Below are 23,046 nucleotides of genomic sequence, written 5' to 3'. Positions count from 1 at the left end.
TTAATTGTCTCAAGAATTGGCTGATGAATAAAATGTAATGCGGACCAAATGGTTCAGAACTCCACAAGCTGGTGTTTCCAGGATAGCCTACAATAATGAGATAAGTAGATTCTAAAAAGTTCAATCCCGCCTGAACCATTTTCAAGGCTTAGTCAGTACAATTTAATGATTAAAGATTAAAGAATATTGAGGATGGAAATGGTGATACGTTTTCCTAAACCGAGCAGTCTATTCTTGACATGATTTCAAGGTGAGATGCTGAAATAAGGACTAATCATCACTTCAACATATCAAGCAGGGCAACCTGCAGGTAAGATTCTATTAGAGCATGAGCTTTTCGAATGGGACCAAAGCTTATTTAAGATTCTATAAGAGCATGAGCCTTTTGAATGGGAACAAAGCTATTTCCATGATGTAATCTGAATTGTTTACATCTGTTTCCTTTGTTTTGTTGTTTTCTTTTAGTCCATCTACTGAGAATTTTCGTTTGTCAAATGCCCACAAAAATTTGCTTCGCTTTTCTCAGTATGAGTTCCAAATAATGCAAGACGAAGATTAATCTCTGCCATGGTCCCAAGAGTTGGTGCATCATGAATGTACATGCATTATTGTTCACTTGCTCTGGACACCAGATACCATAAACATTTTCCAGTTTCTGTTGAAGCCATGAAGAAGTAGACTGACTTCATAAAGCCATTATGGGAGACATCCATTGGATCTCATCATGCCTAAGTTGAACATTTCCTCCCTCCCATCATTTCGGATAGTGCCATCATTCAACCACATGGACTAATTGGCCAAAAATGAGTAAGGTTTCGTCGTGCAGAAAAAACCATATGCAGAAAAAAACCGTATCTCTTGGTTGGACAAATGACATAAGCACAGGAGTGGTGTTTTTGGTACTTTGATTATAAGGTTTTGATGGTGTCACATCAGTAGATCTTTTTGCATCTGTACTAGAAACCCTGAAACTTTCAAGGCTGGTTCAGTTTATGACAAATCTTACTAAACAGCTGTGATGCCCAGTTTTGTCTGTGTTAGGACTGAACGTTGTCTTGCTAAACAGTACTTAGGCCATTTCTGGAACTTAATTCCATGCAGAACTTTGTGACCTTGTGTGACAAGTTCTACATGGAATGTCTTAAAAATGTTTTGAGGTTTTCACAATAGGATGAAGTGTTCACTCCATGGAAGTTGCTCAGATACTTGAGCTTCTATTTCAGTTATAAGAAAGTTTCATTTCAGTTCATCTGGTTTGCAGAAAGGAAAATGCCTTGTCCTTTTTTTTTTTTTGCTTTTTTTTTTTCCGGGTCAAAGCAAGTTTATTATTGAATACCAATGTGAATATGTATGAACTACTAAAGATTAAAAAAAAAAAAAAGAAGAAAGAATTCTAATATCATGTGCTCAAGAAAAATTCTGAAAGTCCTCTATGCTAAGAAAGAGTTAAGTTTCTGAATCTTGAGAATTATCATGACAGAATTTTATTTATGAAGTCAAGCCCAATGCACAGAAATGTAAAGTGAGTGATGCCGGTTCTCTGTGGTTGATTTCAATTTCTAACAAAATTTAAATCAACAGTCAAAATCAGTCCGAGGTCGACTGATCCCATGTCTCAAATTGAGGGTGCATGTGATAAAAATGAAATTTAAAATATAAAATATGAATCTATTAAGTTACTGAGTTATTACGTATTAAAATCTTAATTTTTGATCATATTTTGTAGTAAATGATAAGTGAATATACTATCACTTATTGTTTGGAGTAAGTTTTGTCTAGAAATTAAATGTCACTTAATTAATTAAGATATTTTATTTTTTTATTATCAAATGCGTTACATTATATTAAAATCTGAATTCATTAAATTTAAGTGCTGAATTTGATTATCAAACATGCTTGAGTCGATCTGAATTGTTAAAAACATACAACTATAGAAGATTCAGATTCTGAATGGAGTGACTCGAGAAATTATTAATTAGCCCATAGGATGATAGCCTAGATTGGTTTGTTCAACAGAACAAAGAAAAAGATTTGGTTCTTGTGTTTCTTTGAAAAAAAGAAAAAGGTCTTTCTGAGGTATCATGTTTAAGGCTCCGTTTGGCAAGTGAGTTTTTTGAGTGTTTGTCTAAAACTTTACTATAACTTACTGTAGAAGTTTTTAAAAAAAATTTTGAAGCGTGTTTTTTTTCGAATATTTTAAAGTGTATAGTTTAAAAAGTTTGATAAATTTTTTGAGATTACTGTAGCTAAAGTTTTTAAAAAACTTGTAGCAAATAAACTTGGCAAAAAACTCAAGTGCCAAACATGCCTGTTTGGAACCTGAGTTTTTTTGGAGTTTGTCTAAAACTTTACTGTAGTACACTGTAGAAGTTTTTGAAAAAATTTTGTAGAAGTTTTTGTAAGGTGAAAAACTTTTTTGTAGAAGTTTTTCAAATGTTACTGTAGACGTTTTTTGGATTATTTTTAGAGGTATTTTTAAAACATATTTTTGAGTATTTTTTAATTTATAATTTTTATATTTTTATATTTTTAAACATTTATGCATTTATAATACATTTATAAATATTTAGAAATAAATATATTTATATAAAAATATATAAATGTATTATATTATATATAATATGTAATATACATATATTTATAAATGCATAAATGTATAATTAATATAAATGTATAAATTATAAATGAATATTATATAAATGTATAAATTATAATTTATAAATGTATATGATGATTATGTATAAATGTATTAATATAATTAATATAAATGTATAAATGTATAATTAATATTGTTTATAATTTATAATTTTTATTGTTTAAATATTTATATGCATTTATAATACATTTATAAATATTTATAAATAAATATATTTATATATTTATATATTTATAAATAAATATATTTATATATTTATAAATAAATATATAAATGTATTATATTATATATAATACATAATATACATATATTTATAAATGTATAATTAATATAAATGTATATATTATAAATGAATATTATATAAATGTATAAATTATAAATTATAAATATATATGATGATTATGTATAACTGTATTAATATAATTAATATAAATGTATAAATGTATTAATATTATGTAAAAATGTATAATTAATATTGTTTATAATTTATAATTTTTATTGTTTAAATATTTATATATATTTATGCATTTATAATACATTTATAAATAAATATATTTATATAGTTATATAAAAATATATAAATGTATTATATTATATATAATACATAATATAAATATATTTACAAATGTAATAATTGTATATTATTATAAATGAATATTATATAAATATATAAATTATTATATTATAAATATATAAATATATAATATTATGTATAAATGTATTAATATAATTAATATAAATGTATAAATGTATTAGTATTATGTATAAATGTATAATTAATATTGTGTTAATATTATGTATAAATGTATTATGTTATATATAATACATAATATAATTGTATATAAATATACATAAATATATATACATAAATGTGTAATATATATAATATGTATTATATTTATTAAGTATATAATATTTATATAAATGTATAATTACATATTTATATTAATATTAATTTATATGGTATATAATATTTATATAAATATATAAAAATATATTTTAAATAAAATAAAATATTTATAATATGTTTAAATAAATATATAAATATGTAATATTATAAATATATATATATAATAAATTTTTTAGGGTGAGGGACTCAAAAATTCAAAAAAAAATTTTTGAGGTTACCGGCGGTGCCGAAATAGGTGACCGGCGCCGGGAGAGGTGGTGGAGGCGGTGTCTGGTGTGGTGGGTTGGGTGAGGGAGGAAGAAAAGTTTTTGAGAAATTTTTTGTGTATAGATTTTTGAAGTGTGTAGGTAAAAAACTTTGAAAAGTTTTTTAAGGTTCCTGTAGCAAAAGTTGTTAAAAAACTAGTAGCTAAAAAACTTGATAAAAAACTAGGGTGCCAAACAGGCCCTATGCAGTCTTTTGAAAGCCTATCATGTTATCATTATCAAGATCAAATACTTATCAGGAAGCTAAAGATTAAATGGCTCCACGTAATCCATTTCTCGTTATCTGTTCAGTATATGGAGACCTGAGAGACGAACCAAAATCGGGAAGAGGCGTTAAATTTGAAGAAGCCGCCTTTATTCTCGGACGCATTTCGCCCTGGAATGAATATAAATTTCCTCAAGTTTACTGTTAAATATAAATTGGTCGTCCAATTTCTTTAAATGCCCTTTTACAGTTCACATGCCAAAATTTTCCATCTTTCCAGTTCGTGCCATTCTTAGTTAAAATCCCTATATGCCATTTCTTTTCCCCCACAACAAAACCAAAAAAAAAAAAATTGAAATAGCTTTGTATGCTCTAAAGTTTGAGGAAATTTTATATACATTAACAGTGTTTAATACATTGTCACCGTTAAATGTATGATACATGAGCAAAATTTATATTTCAAATTTAAATTTATATGAATTATAATGTAACTAATGGTGATGGTGTATATATTGTCAGTGTATAAAAAATTAATCCTTAAAGTTTGAAGATAGCCTTGTATGCTCTAAAGTTTGACTAAATTTTATATATACTGACATTATATATTATCAACGTTAGATGTATGACATATGAACAAAGTTTTTCATTTCAAATTTAAATTTATATGAATTGTCATGCATTTAATGGCGAAGGTATATATATTGTCCATGTACAAAAGATTGATCCCTAAAATTTCCAAAATCAGTCTCACATGAGAAATTGAGGACACATTCACATCCTAAATTGATGTTGCATGCTGATGATTAGTCCAAATTGAATAATGATGGGAGATTGAAGAGGAGATGTAATTAATAAACGTCCATGGTAATCTTCCATCTCCACATGCAATTGTCTATATATATATACATTACCATAAATCTCATATTGATGTTGCATGATGATGATTAGTCCAAATTGAATAACGATGATGTTGATAGAAGCATCTAACCCAAGCTTTTGCAAATTGGAAGCATTGTGGGGTTCATAATAATACAACCAAGTTCCATTTAAGCATGAATTAAAGCAGCAATTTGCTTTCAATGCATCTAATTTTAGTGAATGAGTCAAAACTACGATTTTCAATCTTCAATTTTGGGAGTATTACATCTCATCCACCTGCCACCACCATAATTTGCTGTCTGTTTTATCTTAAGTAGCGATTGAACAATGAAGTTAGCTTTCTTTATTTACACACCTCGCTTCGTTTTATTGGTCATAATTATACTCATTATACCGACACAAATATTGACATCTCAATAGACATATTCTTGTGAATTAGTTCGTACTTCTTTCATCATTCGTTTACGTCATGCTCTTTTCTTCTTCTTCTTCTTCTTTTTTTTCTAGTTTAACAAAGATTATGTGTGTTACAAGGAGGAAGTAAGAGAAAGAGGAAGGATTGAGAGCCGAATAAATAATTTCACAGACAGCTAATTAATATTTTATCAGGCGAATTAAGTTTTGGAGATCTTTCATCTTCTTCGTAGTACAATATATCGTATATAAAATAAAATTACGTAAAACCCTCAAAACGTGCAAATATGACAATTTTGGCCATGGCAACACTTGCTATAAGGAACTCCATTCCTAAAGTGGGAGCTGCATGAATCACGTAGAAAAATTTTGGCCGCCTTATACATCAAAAAAAGTAATCAAAGGGCCACATTGTCCATGCACAGTCCAAAACAAAGGGACCCTATATTTTCTCTCCTTTCCTCTCCACTCTCCACTCTCAAAGCAAAGTTGTTTTCATTCCCTCACAAACAAACACACACGTATAAATAAAAGTTCCACGAACTAATAAAAGCAGAGAGGAATTGTGATTATAGAGGAGAGAGAGAGAGACAGAGAAATCAATAAGGAAAAAACAGAAAACCAAAAAAAAAAAAAAAAAAAAAGAAGAGAATATGGAGTATCATATTCATCCTTGTGCTTCAAGAAGAATCTCTCTCCTCCCTTTGGCTCTCTGCCTAGTCTTATCCATCACAATCACCACCACTGTCTCAGCTTTCAACCGCACCACTATCAGATTTGATGAAGGCTATACCCCTCTCTTCAGTGACTTTAATATCGACCGATCACCCGATGACAAGACCGTCCGCCTCCTCCTCAACCGCTTGTCAGGTCACCCCAACAAAAATTACTTTTATTCTTCTTTTTTTTGCATGGTCAAAATATATTTTTTTCAACGATTTATGTGTTATCATCTTATTAAGGTGACTAATGATATATGGCTTTTTTTTTAAAAAAAATTCAGGTTCTGGGATTATATCATCTGATTATTACAATTATGGTTTCTTTAGCGCCAGAATCAAGATGCCAGCGAATTACACAGCAGGCATTGTTGTTGCATTTTACGTAAGTTTCAGTCGTATATTATTACCTTATATCACTTTATCGTAATTCATGCTGGTATGCAAAAATCTATGCATGGTTTTTTTTTTATTTATTTATTTCTTGTTTTTGGGGTGGTAGGGGATGTTAAGGAAAAGTTCTTTGTAGCCCTATAATTTGATGTTTTCATGGTACAAAGCCTATGATTCTAGGCTCTACCTGATACTGAACGTGCAAATTCTCTTGAAAATTTGATGTTGTTTAAGGTACCTACCCAATAATTCTAGGCTCTGGACCATGCTGGACTAGGTACAAGAATGACTTGTGATCATGAAAAAGACTTCATTAATTCCAAAATACAAACATATTACTCTGCAGGCATATGAAAATTTCTGCAATCATAACATCATTCTTCTTGTAATAGAGGATTTTCAGCCTAATTCATTTCATGGTTCTCAAAATTTTTTTTTGGTAGAGTTTAAATCCTTTCTGTGATCAAATTCCGTGGAAGGTTGATTCTCCCTGTTTGTTTGCATAGACATCGAACATCGACACATGGGAGAAGAACCACGACGAATTGGATTTCGAGTTTCTGGGCAATGTTAATGACCGGCCATGGAGGTTTCAAACCAATATGTATGGCGGTGGAAGCGTATCCCGTGGGAGGGAAGAGAGGTACAGATTGTGGTTTGATCCAAGCAAGGAGTCTCATCAGTACAGCATTTTTTGGTCCCCCAAAAACATCATGTAAGCATCATAAGTTATATTATTAGCTTTAATTTTCATCATTATGTCATTCTCCTTCTTTTTCTAGTAAATTTTTGAGTACATATGAAATCTTAACGTGGTATGCTTTGCCTGAGTTTTGCACTCATTTTTTCTGGCCTAACACAAAAGAGAAAGAGAAAGAGAAAGAGAGAAAGGACAAGAAGATTAATTAACTCAAAAAAAAAAAAGATAAGATAAGAAGCTTTATTACGTATCTATCATGAACCTTAAAGCCTAAAGCCAAGTGTTTCAATCTGCCAGCAAATGCATGATCGCCCAAAAACTGAATGGAATTCTAAACTTTGAAATTATTTTGGTCTTGTTGACTTATTTTGCAATCAAGCTACATTTGTTAGACATAATTATTAAAGATGTGACATTTGGAGATCTATGGTTGAATAATGTTGAGCAAAATTTGGTACTAAATATTTTTTCATATTTGAGATGTTCTTGATAGAACTCATAGTCGAACTAAACTACTTCGTACTTGGGGAAAAATATATTTATATAGGTGCTCAATCGAGTTTGACTAGGTAAAAGTTCATTGGCTTTGATTAGGGGAAAATTGAAATTTATGTAAAATATTGAAGTTGCTCAAGATCGACTTGAGCTCAACTCAATTTGGCCTGAAAAACAAATAAGCCAAATTTAAACTAAATTTTAAAATCTGTCAATATGAACAAATAAATTAAAACACTAGAGTATTTAGCTTTATTACAGTGCGCCCATAACTTGTCCCAGTTCTAGTGCTATGTGGATTAGGTACGCCCTCAAAATGCTTCCGCAAATTGTTAGGTAGTCGTCACAGTTATAGATTTATTACACCTTTGCTTCTCCATTTGTTCTGAAGAAATGTATGGAAAGAAATGATTAGTAAAAGAACTCTTGACTTGTAGTTCAATGTAAAATCCCTAATTTAAGAAGGAAAATTTGATTTTGTATGGAGACCAGATGATAGAGGACCACCTCTAAAGGAAATCAAGTGTACTTCTTGGCTGTAAAGAAGAATAGAAAGCGTGCAGGGAAGTCTGTGAATAATCATATACTTGTAACGAAAATAATGTAGGCCGTAAAAGATTGAAAGGGATAGTTGCCCCAACTTTTCTAAATCAGGTATTGTCCCCAGAACTGTACGAGCTTTGATTTTCATAAGTTGATGAAATAGTACAGCATAGATTTATCGCTTTCCTCAATTTCTGTGCCGTTTTTTGTAGATTGCTTCAGAACCAATTTCTGGCAAAAAATTTGGCAGTATTTTGTGAGTTCATCGGATCTGAAAACTTTCTTTTCTTAAGCTGCATGTTTCTTCAACCCGAGATGGTTGAGAGACCATCACTGAAGAAAGAAAAGTTGCTTGAAGAGGACCTAAAATGATCAACTTTAAGCGGAAGTAGGAACCAAAAAGACAAAAGCACATGTCATATGAGCTTAGTTAATGGACTGCTTGATTTTAGTGCCTTTGGTTGCTATTCTTGTGCATTAGTTTCTTGAGCATTTCCCTTTACCAATTATTAAGTTTTGTTTTCATAGGATGATATTAGCAGAGGGATACGAGGGATTAGGTTCGTTGTGATTATAGTGTATATAATAAAAAAAGAAATTAAGGCAAACTGACAAAAGAGTGAGTAATATATAGTGCACATTTTTCCAACTTGAATATCCAACTTTTGTGTAAAAGTGCACATAAACGGAAGGAATCAAGATTACTGGAGTTATCCAATAGACTACCGTTGTAATTACCCAGTCATTTTCTCCATTTTTTCCTTTTCCTTCCCTTTCCAAAGAAGGTAGTATTAGTATTTCTCTCACTTTTTGTGTCATGTCCTTATCCAGACAAAGTAGATACACATGACTCTTCTTTCATTTGCTGTCCTTTATTTCCTTGGCTTCCCTTGGGATCTTACTTTCTGATTTCTTGTCCTTCATGCAACAAAAAAATAAGATTGGTAGAGCATGAGATGAATGAGGGAAAGGAAACAATAGCTATTAGAAACATGAAATTGCTAGAGATTACTTAGATAGATGGCTGAATGAATCATTTCAACGATCTATATTTACATTTTTTACATTATTAAATGAATCAGGCAACTCTAGTTATAGTTCCACTGAGTCTTTGGAATTCAAACACAGGATTCTAACATGAAAATATGTTTGTAAATGTTACTTATCTTGTCTAGATACTCAAGTTTTTAACATTTTCTTTGTAAATTGTTCAGATTTTACGTTGATGATATACCGATAAGGGAAGTTATACACCATCCGGACTTGGGGGGAGATTATCCATCCAAGCCAATGTCCCTGTATGCCACAATCTGGGATGCCTCCTCATGGGCTACAAATGGTGGCAAAGTAAAAGTAAACTACGAATATGAACCCTTTGCTGCTGAATTCAAAGACCTTGTTCTTGAAGGCTGCAGAGTTGATCCCATTGAGCAAATCTCATCCACCAATTGCACTGATAGAATTGCTAGACTCATTGCTCAAGAATATGCAACGATTAAGCCCGAGGGTCGGAAGGCAATGAAATGGTTTCGAGAAAGATACATGTATTATTCTTACTGTTACGATAACTTAAGGTACAAAGTTCCCCCACCAGAATGTGTCATAGTTCCAACTGAGAAGGAGAGGTTCAGGGACACCGGAAGACTCCGTGAAAAGATGAGGTTTGGTGGCAGCCAGAAGAGGATCCGCCGTGGCCGGAGCTCAAGACGGAGGAGCAGGAAACCGGCTGCTTCAGGTTCTGGCAAGGAGGTGGCTGCTGCTGCTGCTGTGTGATTTGTGTAGTGTACAATATGTGAGATGTTACAGTACCATGTTGGTTTGAGAATTTGAGCCATGTGGTTTTGTTAATATTCATGATGTGAAAAATTGTATATTTATGTACCCGTATAAATTCAACACGATATAAATTAACTTAATTAAGGGATTTGGCTTTGTAGTTAACGTTTTGGTTCATAATTACAAAATATTGCAGATATATTGGGAATATAGCTTTTTGTGTTTTTTTTTTTTTTGACAAAATCCATTATCCATGTAACTAGCAAAACTCTGCAAGGCCCAAAAATATGCTGATAGTGGGACTATTAAATGTTTTGAGCATCAACTCCATTTTCAGTTCAGGTTGAGTGGTTAGACTCTTAGCTCTAGGAACCAGATTTCAGTCACTAATCACAACATGCATAGAAAAGATTTATCCTTACACATAATCTGCCCAAGACTGATAAAAAAATTTTCCCCTTCAAACAATTGAGGGATTATCAACTAGGCCTCATTTTCGTACGAGTTTACTCTAACATTGATGAAGGAAGAAGAGATTATTGGCCTATCCCAAGAGGCCAGAGATATGAAAGCCAACACATACTTCTAGGGCATGGCTCAATGAAATTATACCAGGACAATTCCCAGTAACTCTCGTCCATTTTATTTCAGGTTTCAGAATGCACTGTTTTGACTTTTTCTGATTTTTTTTTAAAAATGTTTTATCCCCATGGATAGATCATAGTCATTTGTTTTCTTTTCTTTTTTCCTGTTAGGTATTGTAGTCATCTCAACTTTCCTTACGTTTGGATATAAAATGATTTAGGGGTATTCTTTTTTTTTCCCCTCTTGTGGTCCTATGGAAGGCCAGAGGCCCATGTTGAGATACTCTAAGACCAGGAAATTCATTTAACTAAATGAAAGCCTTGGTTTTATGATGAGTTAATTTCTCCAAAGATTTACACTAGCAGAAATATTAGTTCCTGGTGGTTATAACATTCACTGAGTCTCTCTCGAATTTGTGTAACTTAGAATTAAGCCTTTTGAAATGACAACATCAAGATCTTTTGTTGTTTCTATAAGTAAAAAATATGATTCAGTAGTATATTTCTTCCAATAAAAAAAAAAAAAGAAAGGACAATGCAAACAGGCTTGTGACTAAGTTAAAATCTTCTGCTAAAATCCTAACTAGATTGGCTTAACAAAAGGTGGATATGGTAGTAGCCCATTGTGCTCCTGCGATGTGGTATGTGAAATGTCAGTTCATAGCGTAGGAGGGAATGGAAAAGGAACTGCTACTACCATATGTCAGAACACAAATTTGTGACATATTTGTATGTTGGATCAAGAGAAATGGCTTCAGCTGTGTTTAAGGTTCTCAGTTTTTTACCCAAAAGAGAAAAAAGGGGGGGAGGGGGGAGGAAGATAAATGTCTTCAAGAAGCAATACAATGTGGCTTTCCTTGAGGTTTAATTTGTCCCTATCATTTTGATCTACAAAAGAGTTTGACAAATTAACATTTAGGACATAATAAAACTTAGTGATTGAATGTGCTCTGCACTAGCGAAATCAATCCTCGAAACAGTGCTGAAGGGTTTGACAGATTTGTCTTCTTTTCATGCAGAAAATTAGAAGAATATCGGATGGAATATATATGATCATTGGAATTGTGTAGATACAACTAAATATGGTTGATTGTATTTGTAGAGATATCCATGTCTTTTTAAAATGAGACGTACCTATTCACAAATCTATAACTTGTATGAATAAACAACATAACCGACCATCCTTCATGCATAGTTGCAGCTAGTTATTTTGAATGTTCTCCAGCATCTCATAATATAGAAACCCTCTCAATGCTACTACCACAATAGACCATCTCAAACTTCTCGAGTAACTTTGAGGCTTATGACAATAATATATCCGGATCAGTTTGCTAACTAAAGATTAATCTAGCAGTAAAAGAATTCTCAATGCTTTCAAAAGATGGAAAATCTGAAGTCTTTTCATTAAAATCTAGTTCACTGCCATTTCAAAGGACAATTTGGCAATGCCCCATAATGTCTTTTCTGAAAGGTGTAATAGTCTTCCTACATTCTCATTTTGCAGGTCAAGAAAATGCAGATTATAGACTTTTATTGTGTGTAAAAGTATTTGAGAATCAAGATAGTGAAATCGTCAAACCAACAATTATAGAAGAAGAAAATACTACTGTGATCATGCATGCTATATATATATGTTGAGTAATGAATACATAAATTGTCATAAATGTTATACATGGTTGGATTTATGCACAAAAGAAATGGAAATATCTACTTTCACAAAAGTCTTTAGAGCAGATATGGAAATGGTAAAAGCCTCATTTGACTATGGCATGTCTTTCATTTCAGAATCCAAAAGTTTTCCATTTGTTCAAGCCATCGAGGCATCAATTCGGGGGTTCATGCAATCTTAGAAGTTCTTGACTTTTTAGGGCAGGATTGAATGAGAAATGGATGGCAAATCTCATGGAAAACTGGTGCAAAAGGGTGGCTATTGTGCATGGGACAATGCAATATCTGTTGTAAATTCTTCTGATTTTCTCAAAAGATTTCCTCATTAGAATATGCTGGCTGTCATATCCTAAATGCATGGTTCCAGACTGAAGGAAATTGTAAAACACAAAAAAAAAAAAAAATTATTGTTATTGATGACTGAATCATGCGTTAATTATCTATACCAGTCAATGCTTTATCTTTATATGGAATGAGTCATGTCTAGTTTTTCTTTCATCAACTCAGTCAATTTAGAAAGTGAGGGCCAAAAAAAAAAAAAAAAGGAAAAGAAGACCTCTTCAAAAACTTCAATAATGTTTCAATAAGCAGAAAATAACACACTTTTTATAGTTATTTGGCATGAGAAGATGCAAGCCATATTAGGGAAAGAAAAGAATAAAACCTTATTCTTTTGCAGTTAATTATGTATCACAGGGCAGATACAAAAAATTATCTTGTGCAGTTTGCTATTGTAAACGTGTTCAGTAAAAAATTTAAAAAAAAAACAATTGTAAAAGGGAAAAAAAAAAAGTGTGTATTGTGACAGTTTTGCTGCAAGTGCACTAATTATGAAAGCATAGTATAACAAGAAATCAATTAAGTATCTAAGGGTATTTGATGTTAACTAATACAAGATATGGATAAAATGTCCAAGACCATTTCAATTTTTCCAATCTTTAATGACTGATTATGGAGTAGGTTTCTTCAACTACCAAAGACAACCTAAAGCACCAAATATCAGCAGTTGACAAACTGCAAAATTCAGACGTCAATTGCATGAAAATTCCAAAGTGATAAAAGTTGGTAGGATATTGAAATATTGAGCATGATAAGTTGACATATAGCCACCCTGCTCCAAGGAACTTTTAAAATTTTGGTGCTTCAAATAAAAATTGTTCCAGTTGGAAGTTGGTTTACTTCGTTAGATTTTATGATATACCTAAATCAGCTCTAGCATTATGACTTTTACAGGAATCCAAGTTCTAGAAACAGCTTTTGATACTGCACCTTAACCAACCTTGCACAAGAAATTTTTACTAGCTCGCATGAAGGTTCAAGCGGCTATGTGGACAGGCGGTAAGAACATCAGATGAACAAGTCCAACTTGGTGAGTGGGATTTTGTGGACAAATTCAGAACTGGACTTGGTGAGTGGGATTTTGTAAACCTCAAACTGGAGCTCGACTCAAATTTGAATAGAGTTGAGTTTGAATTTGAGCTTAAAAAAATAAAAAATAATTATTTTATTTTATTTTAAAAAATAAAATAATAATGTTTTAATAAATAATAAAATATTAAGATATATATATAATTTCACTATTAAAATAGAAAATATATAAATAAAATCAAATAAGCTCGCAACTAACAAGCTCAATGATATTGAACTTGAGTTTGACTTGATCGAGTTCGACTCAAACTCGATATTTGACCGAGTTCAAGTTGAGATGCTCTTGTGTGCAACTCTAGTTGAACACATATTGTAATTCACTTGTTTAGCATTGTAAACTATTTTTAACAGGAGCTTTTAGAGGCTCCAGAAGTTAAGAGGCTAAGGTTGAAACTCCAGAAATCTAAACCAATCATAGCCAGCATTGTAAACTATTTTTTGACAGTAACTTATTAAAATTTAAAACTTGGCCAATCATGACCGTCAACCTTTTGGGGAACGGTTCCAGCACCTATTTCAACTGTCTCTGTCTCAGTAGAAAAGAAACTGTCAAGCTCAAAAGTGCCAAATACTTCTTCAATCAGACCTGTACTGCTAGATGCATGTCGATTGAATATCATGAACGATGCTGTGGAGAAATGTTTTTAAAAATTTTACGGAAAAAAATGCATCTTTGCATATGATCAAGAAAATGCAGAGTCCCAGGTATAAGAAACAGTCGGATCATTTGGAGACCTGAGGAAACAGAGAATAGAGAGAGCGCATCGGGAAGCCTAAAGCAGCAAAAGAGTAAGAAAAGAATTAAGCTTCAATTTCTACTTTTGAAGTTTCTGAACAACAAAGAATGTATGTAGTCTTCCTGTATAAATCTAAAAGAAACAAAATTCAAGGAGGATGGCAATGACACTAGATCCAAATTCCAGTTAGATCCTCGTCCATTTGTTTTCTTACAATTTGGGGGAAGACGCAGGTTGAATTAAAAAATCAAGCACCTTCGTACAGGGGGCAAAGTTCTATGCACCAAAAATCAAGGGAATTGGAATGATCCTCCAATTTCAGTACTTCCTTCTGGAGGATTGATGGCAACCCAAAGCAGAGAAATCGTAATAGCAATAAGTCCAGACCAAACAAAGACGATTGTCGGTGTTCTTCCGCGCCTTCCCATGAGTCCTTTGGCAAATGGATACAGATGAGCCAAGACCCAGAAGCTAAAGAACACACCACCTAATAAACGGCTCCACTGTGGTATGGTGCTGTAAATTGTCCGGCTAAAGCCAACTGCTATAGCAATCAGATTTGTCATCATTATTGTAATCGGTGGAATCATCAGGGATGACCATTTGATGATATAGAGATCAGCATAGTCGTCATCATTGTCATCTCCAGCAGATTTTGAAGTCAAAGTGAATGAAATCTCAATCCCAGCAACAACCTTTAGTAGCCCCTGGAGCACAGCAGCAATATGGGCACTTGTTCCACCAATTAACCAAAATTGCTCATTTCGCCACCACTCTTCCAGTGAAATGCCAGCCCACTTAATCTCAAGCACAGCAAGCATGCAAAGAGTTAAAGTGATTACCAGAAGGTACGTAAGGAAGGTGACGTTAAGGGTCCGGACAATGAATTGGCCTGAGAAAAGGGAGAGCGCTGGAAGGAAGCAGTAAACTATAAGAAACACAGATGTGAATGGGTAGATACCAACATTGAGGTAAGCAATTCTTTGAAGAAACTTCAGCTTTGGACTGGCCAGAAGAGCATTATTACGAGAAAAGAAGATCTCAACAGAACCAGTAGCCCAACGGAGCACCTGATGAAGCCTGTCGGTCATATTGATAGGTGCAGTTCCACGAAAAGCATCCCTTTTTGTGACACAATATACAGACTTCCAACCCCTATTATGCATTCTATATCCAGTGACCACATCTTCAGTTACAGACCCATAAATCCATCCAACTCGGTTACCCCACTCAGTTTTGTCTTCATACCAGCATGAAATGACACTAATTGCTTCAGCGACAGTAGATGCATCAAGGAGTTCTCTAGGAATAGTCAGAGCACCAGGAGGTCGTCCATTCTTAACTGCAGGGTGATCAGCAAGTGGCCTTCCTTGGAATTCTGCCACAGGAATGGAATCGATAAGAAAACTGGAGTTCCCGAATCTTTTAGGAAAGAGAGCTAGGTTCATTTCCTCATCATCAAAATCTCCCATTCTTAGAGCTCGGTTCTCCTCAGGAGCAGAAGCAACAGAGGCACTTTTCTTACGACGACCAAAGCAACAGCTGCAGCAACCTGGATGGTATTCTTTACTTCTAGGTGGGTCAAATCCATAAAGAGCAGTTCTCCTGAAGAGGCATCCAGTGCCCACATAAACTGGACCTTGAACACCATCCAGGGCACGCATGTTAACATCAAAGAAGACCGTGTTGCGATTTGCATAGCGATCAGATGGATCAATACCCTCAAACCTTTGAGGAAACTGAACATAACACAAACGATCCCCACCACGATCCATCATAAAACACATGCCTTCACGAATGGCCTCTGAGTTGTAAATGTAGTGATCACAGTCCAGATTAAGAATAAAGGGACCATTGGACATTATAGCTGAAGCACGAACCAGAGCATTCATAGCACCAGCCTTCTTGTTGTGATCATAACCAGGACGCTTTTCACGAGAAACATAAACCAACAAGGGAAGCCGAATGTCGACTTCTTCCAGTTCAATTGGGCTGTTATCACCAGCTGTTCCATGTAAAGGTTCATCACTGGGAGGTTTCAACATGACCTGCACGTTGACGTGTAGGCCTTGTCAGCTAGTGTATAACTCATCTCATTCTAAAGAGAGTCCTAACATAATTTCATAATTCAGCAATTCTGTAACATACTTTTCACTAATGCAGGAAAAAACTAAAAGGGAGAGAAATAGATTCGAGAGAACTTTTTCATCAAGTTTGGATAGCATGCCAATAATTTTCCAGATAACTAATATTTTCATTCAAATTACTGCATTGCACATGAGCATTGCCCATCCTCACTTGTACTGCAACTATATGCATACCTGAATGATCCCTGCATGATCACCCTTAGAGTGCTCGGGAGCTGAAACCATCCAAGTGCCAGGCCAGTGGGTTCCGTCTGCCATCCATGTGGCTTTGGAGACCTTCACAGGTTCTAGTAGTTCATCACCTGCAGTCTCCCTCTGAAGCTTCATAGCCTTAATTTCCTCTCGAGCATTGTAAGCATCAGATCGACGACGAATAGAGTCAGGTAGACCATTGATTCTAACCTTAAATTCATCATATTCACGTTTTACACGTCTACGATCCTTGACAAAGTCATGACGTACCTTATTCTTATAGGGATCTTTCTTCAAACTAAAGTAAGATTCTGGATTTCTGGGCTCAATACTATGCTTTCGACAAAATGGAACCCATATATTAGCAAAGCTTGCAGCTTCTGCCATGGCCTCAAACGTTAGAAGTGCACCACCATCATCAGAAACATAACAGGCAAGCTTTTCAACAGGATAGTCGGCCGCAAGAATAGACAGAATGGTGTTTGCTGTAACAAGTGGCGGCTCTTTCTCTGGATCAGCAGTAGAGACGAACATGTCTACTCCCGGAAGATCAGATTTCCCAGTGGGATTGTCTTGATTGGGTGTCTCAAATTTTTCTTTCAGAACATTTAGGTCAGTAGCCCGATTAACTGGGCATAGCTTTGGAAGCTGGTCGAGTAGCCAAGAGAAGGCAAACCAAATCTCACAGATAACTGACATTAACCACAGCCACCGAGCATCTTCATTTGGATGGCTAATTCTCCACTGAAGAAATAGTGCAAGTACAGCCATTCGAACTACAATCAAAAGCCTGTCAAATGAGAAAATCAATGACTAGTGTCAATCATAAGTATTTAGGACTCAAACATTTTAGTGTTGAGAAGTGAATTGAGTTGAGTGTTACTCTAACAAGAACACCAAATCCAGAACAGTTTACAGGTAGCAGAATACGACCCAAGAAAGCTTAAGATATACAAGGATTTATCATAATTATTTATTTAATATAAATCATTCATGTAGGAAGCTCCATATTGGAATGAAATGGATTGCCAAACTAGAGACACAGTATGCTTGAGAAGAAATTTGAATTAACATCATTTACTAAAATATAAGAAAAAGTGTGACAGAATAAAAGAATATTCACAAAAGATTTGTAATGACTTACCGATATGGGCTGATAACAGCAGCAGATATCTTCAATTTGCGCGTTAGTGGCCTCCATGGCTTGCTAAGAAGTTCAGCTGGCTCGCCTCCACCGCCACCATTATCACTGTTATCATTTCCAAATCCTCCCTCTTTTGGCCAAATTGCATTCCCATAACCATAAGTTCCCTTTGTCTCAAACAACCACCGATTATGATCAAAATCTCCTGTCTGGCTCCTCATCAGCCCTGAATGACTTTTTATTAGCACAGATCTATTAGCCGATCTCATCAAAGACAACCTCCTCTCCATCTTAGACATCCCAAAATTTGATGGCAGAGGCAGAGGTCCTCTTGCAGAGTCGACAGTAGTTTCAGCCAAATCAGTATTCTTGTATGGCTCCTTACAGCCAGGGCAGATCCCCTCGCCAGTTTTCACAGCATCAATATAACAATCCCTGCAAATCTTGAAATCACATTCACAGGGGAGAATATCTTCCCCCCTCTCATCCCTCATGACTTTCCCATCACAACCTGGAACTGCACATGATGACCCTTTTGCACCAGCCATCTGGGGATGACTAGTCTCAGACTCAATCACCTTATCCATCAAATGAGCCCTAGTAACACTATTATACCCGCCAGTAAACATAGAACTTGACACATACTGTTCCTCAACTCTCTGGGATATAGAAGCATCCATAGGTTCCATAGGTTGATTATCAGGGGTTGGAGGGATATGCACGGTATAGTTTGCAAATTCACCACTGCCAATCTCACTATCAAGAGATTCTCTAGACAAGTTCACATACCGACCAGATGATGTCCTCCTTGCAAAGGTCACCATTGGGGCACCATTCTTCCCCAGTTGAGAAGATCTTGCAGCCATTTTACTTCAATTTCACCACTAGAAGATTATGTTTTTGTCACCAAAACCTGAAAGTTGACAATGAGTACAAATCAAACCAATTAGCTTAAGATCCAAAAAGCACGTCTAGATTCCCATAAAAAGATTCAAACTTTTAACCAAAATCTCTTCTATATACCAAAAAGAGAGAATATCGTCGCATACAATACTAACAATCATTTCACAAACTAAATCTTAGTACACAATTCAAGATACAAAGGTACATTATTTTATGGAAAATCATGTATTTTTAAATAGATCAAAATATCACTAATTGAATATATAAGCTGAGCTTTTCCTCATCAAAGCTCATAAAAGCCAGTTCAAACTAAAGCAACCCACAAAGTAAAAAAGCATCTACAATCTCGAGAAACAAAAACAGAAGCAGCAAGGAAAACGTTCAAGATTATCACACACCATTTGCAGGAAAATCCAACTTTGTCAGAAGCCAAGCAGAACCCAAAACCCCCCTCAAGAAAGTCGTTCAACTCCACCAAACACCCAAAGAAGCCTTCAATTGCAGATATACTGACCACAAAACGTGTGAACAAGCACTTTAGATAGATCTTATATAGTACTGGTCATGTCTTAGCTATAGAGCACCTCCACTCCTAAGCCAATACTACTCTTGATTAAGCACAATAACAGCGACATACATATAAAACAACTAAAGGGCCTTGAAGACGTGTAAGAAACATTCAAACGGCACAAATACTTTAAACACTTTATAATATGATATAATAGTACCTGATTGCGTATGTCAAATTTTAGTACTACTACTACGTAATACAACTGTAACCAAGCTATACAAAGGACCCCACAACATGTAAACACGAAATTTCAAATTTAAAATCAATATCATACAAATATTCTAACACTAGTTTTTACTTCATACACAGTAAAAATTTCTTCACACGAGTCAGTTGAATATTCAACCAGGTGAAGATTAAGTAAGATGTAATACGATTAACCAACTAATTATGATTAATGCAAATACTGTGTAAATAGACAGGCTAAGGTAAGTGGTTCCACACTCTGTTATCATTTTTAAGAGATTTCTTAATACTCTCTCCCGTTGTTTAGCAAAACTGTGACAAGATTTTACCAACATTACATTGTCCTTTTCATCTAAACAAAAGTACACAGGCATGTACGTAATTTGAACTATCATCTTGAAAGTGAAACTTTAGTTACACCACCAGATCGAACAGTTAAAAGTTAAAATCAAACCAAAAAAATTAAGGACGACCCTCTAGAAGAATATACTTAATTTCAGTACTGCCGATTCAAAAGAGAGAGAATAAGCAAAGAACTGGTAAAGGGGTTTAGTGGTAAGTTGCCATAAACCTCAAAAACTCAGCTAAAAAGATTCTGAAAATAAGCATTTGATGAAAGTCCCAGGAAGCAAAAACAGAGCATCTTTTGCAACCTTTCCCAAACTAACAACACAGTCCACACAAATGCAGAGCCGGCTTCACAGAATCTCAACCAAAATCTTTAAATTAACACTAACCAAAAAAATAAAAAAAGAAACAAAAACCCAGGTAAGCCTCTTCCCCAGGGATCTGAATGTTTAGCTTACTTTTTTGGGAGATTTGATCTGGGATTTCTTTATTTTGGCGAGAAATGCTGGTTAAGTAAGTAAAGTAATGGCTTTTGGACACTGAAGATGAGTTTTTTCTTCCCTTTTTTGACCTTTTTGTTACTGCTGTTTAAGTGTGAAATGTACAGATTTTTCTTTTTCTTTTTTTTTCCACTTGGTAGGTAATGGAGAGAAAAGAGCGGCGGAAATTTGGGGATTTTTAGACAGTCAGAAAAAAGGCAAAAGGCAGAAGAGATGGGGTGCATTTGGTCGGCTAAGAAAACTAAGGACAGAGGAAAGACTGCTGTACGCGGTGAGGGGAGGCTATGTTCTTGTACGGTGAGGAAGCTGAAGAGTGACTACAGTTGGACTCTCTTTTTCTTTTTTTTTTCTTTCTTTTTTCATTTTGGGTAGATTAGTAATGCAAAAATAATTTTTTTCCCCGGTAAGGATAGGATTTATGAAATGAGAATAGATATTTGAACCTAGAACTTCTAAATTTTAAGATTTTAATCTTAGTCACTGGATTAAAGTGTATTTGGAGATGTGTAATTTGTTATATTTTCTATTTTTGAAAAGTTTTAATGGATATATAATATTTTTTAAGTCGTATCTACCAATAATTTACCATTTAAAACACACATTATCCGTTTTATTTTTGCATTTATTTCATTACTTGCATTTAACACTTCCTCGAAATACTTTCCAAAAAAAACTCACAAATGTCACTGTCTATTTGGATAGAGATTTGTTTACAAAATTTTTTTTAGGGATAATTTCAGAAACCTCCCTTGAGGTTTCATGAAATATCACCTAGCTCCCCTAAACTTTTTAAAATCTCACTTAGCACTCTTGAAGTGATAGTAGGGCCATATACTAATATCAAAGGTGATGAATTGTCAATAATACCCTCATATTTAAATTTTCTAAACTTGTTTTTCTTTCTTTAAATTTCCTACTTTTCTTTAACAATGTCTTTACAAACAAACATATATACATACATATATATATGTATAATTGAATTGCAAATGTCAATGAAATATAGGATTTAATCAATGAAATATTCAATGCATTTGGAGAAGAATAGTTGCAGGTTCATTTTATTTGTGCCCTTTTATGGTATTTCACAACTTTATTTATATATTTATTTATTTATGTATTCCTATTCATGTAGAGCGCAAGAGAAATAATGTAATTGAAACTCCGACAGTTTTTCAAATTCTGACTTTTTCTATAATAAAATTTTCATATTTCACACCCATAAAAAAAAGTCTGTCTATTTTGAGTAAATTTTTTGTATGATATTGAAGTTGAATTTCATCTATTACTAAGTTTTTTTTTTGTTCAAATGTATGATTTTACATGCTAATTACCTTCAACGCTATAAATGGTTATATTTGTAGAAATGATTTAAAAAATAGTATTTACTTTTACTGTCTCTTCTTACTGTAAAAGTGACTATTGGTTGTAATATAAAATCTTACCAATTTTCATCTCCTCACTTTTAAGATGGTTTCAATTTAGTACTTTTTTTCTTGATTTGTAAAATGTTCATTTTTTTATAGCCTAAGGGTATTAAAGGCACTAAAATAATCTCTCTCCTCAAACATGAATTTTTTAATATTGCTTTTGTTTAGAAGGGCTCCCAATGTTACAAAATGTCAATTCAAAGGGTGCTAAATAAGATTTTAAAAATCTCAAGGGAGATAGGTGATATTTCGTAAAACCTCAGGGGAGGTTTATGAAATTATCCCTTTTTTTTTATTATACCATAGACATATTTTTTGAATAACCATTTCATCTTTTTAATCATTTTTTATCTTACATACATTACATTAACAAAAATACAACCATATTTTTTCAAAATATTATTCAAAAAAATATCCTATCCAAGCATTGTACATTCTGATGATTTCTTTATTCTCTTTGGTTCCTGCACCTAGAAAATACAATACAAAGAATACACTTGGTTGGTTTCCCAATACATTGGGTACATGAATCATGATATAACTTATTACGATGTATTAATATCCGAAATTCAGAATGCGAGAAATACAAAGTACGCATGCCTTCAAACTGTTATCCTCACCCTTTTGTATCACCAAAAAGAAAGCTACTAAGAAGAGGTGATTCCAATTTCCATTTACATGTATGTATAAGAATAGCTTGCTTAGGTTATAGGGTTGGTGATGAGTTTTAAAGAAGATAGTTAAATTCATTAAATTTAATATCAAAATGAAAGTTGAACCTGAGAAATTCATTAAATTTAATACCTTTGTTAACAAAGATGTCTCAAATAGACCATTAAGAAGCACTTAAAAGCAAAATATTTTGTAAAGAATCTCATTTATGCTAAATATTTATATTTATATTTCTTGTAAGGAATTTTCCAACGGGTGAAGGGGAATTATTAGTGCACACAAATTTATACATCCACTTATATATACTCCTTTTATTTCAGAAAAATTTTCAATTTAATTTCATTTGAGCGCAAGGAAATCCTCTTGATAAGTGACAATTGAGCACCAGTTAATAAGCCCTTCTTGTGAAATCTTATCCAATGCTTAAATACTTTGTAGTTGCTTAAGATATTTTTCCCTTTTTTGAATGAATAATTGCATAAGATACTGATTCAACGTTCAAACTTATTAGCCTTAAATAAAAACCATAAAAATCAAGGGATAAAAAAGTGAAAATAAGTTTTTGAGTTGAACTCAAGCTAGC

At 33.5% G+C, this 23,046-nt stretch overlaps 2 protein-coding genes across 3 annotated transcripts; one reads left to right on the top strand and one right to left on the bottom strand.

The window, feature by feature from the left end:
• Positions 1-5,884: 5,884 nt before the first annotated feature.
• On the top strand, positions 5,885-10,121 carry LOC113703493 (probable xyloglucan endotransglucosylase/hydrolase protein 30). Its single transcript, XM_027224871.2, has 4 exons — positions 5,885-6,200; positions 6,334-6,434; positions 6,949-7,157; positions 9,395-10,121. Exons 1-4 carry the CDS (start codon positions 5,984-5,986, stop codon positions 9,951-9,953), a joined length of 1,086 nt encoding a protein of 361 aa, XP_027080672.1. The 5' UTR covers positions 5,885-5,983; the 3' UTR covers positions 9,954-10,121.
• A 4,305-nt stretch (positions 10,122-14,426) lies between these two features.
• LOC113703892 (cellulose synthase-like protein D3) lies at positions 14,427-20,439 on the bottom strand. 2 transcript variants are annotated; one of them, XM_027225397.2, is made up of 4 exons: positions 20,323-20,439; positions 17,857-18,769; positions 16,695-17,502; positions 14,427-16,421 (listed from the first exon to the last, which is right to left on the bottom strand). In XM_027225397.2, exons 2-4 carry the CDS (start codon positions 18,720-18,722, stop codon positions 14,664-14,666), a joined length of 3,432 nt encoding a protein of 1,143 aa, XP_027081198.1. In that variant the 5' UTR covers positions 18,723-18,769; positions 20,323-20,439; the 3' UTR covers positions 14,427-14,663. The 2 variants fall into 2 exon arrangements, with proteins under 2 accessions (XP_027081198.1, XP_027081196.1); XM_027225395.2 differs by having other exon boundaries at positions 19,158-20,403.
• Between the last annotated feature and the right edge of the window lie 2,607 nt (positions 20,440-23,046).

Source organism: Coffea arabica, chromosome 8e (assembly GCF_036785885.1).
Source record: "Coffea arabica cultivar ET-39 chromosome 8e, Coffea Arabica ET-39 HiFi, whole genome shotgun sequence".
NCBI lineage: Eukaryota > Viridiplantae > Streptophyta > Magnoliopsida > Gentianales > Rubiaceae > Coffea > Coffea arabica.
The sequence above is the reverse complement of the archived record's forward strand: the minus strand, read 5'-3'. Positions and strand labels throughout refer to the sequence as shown.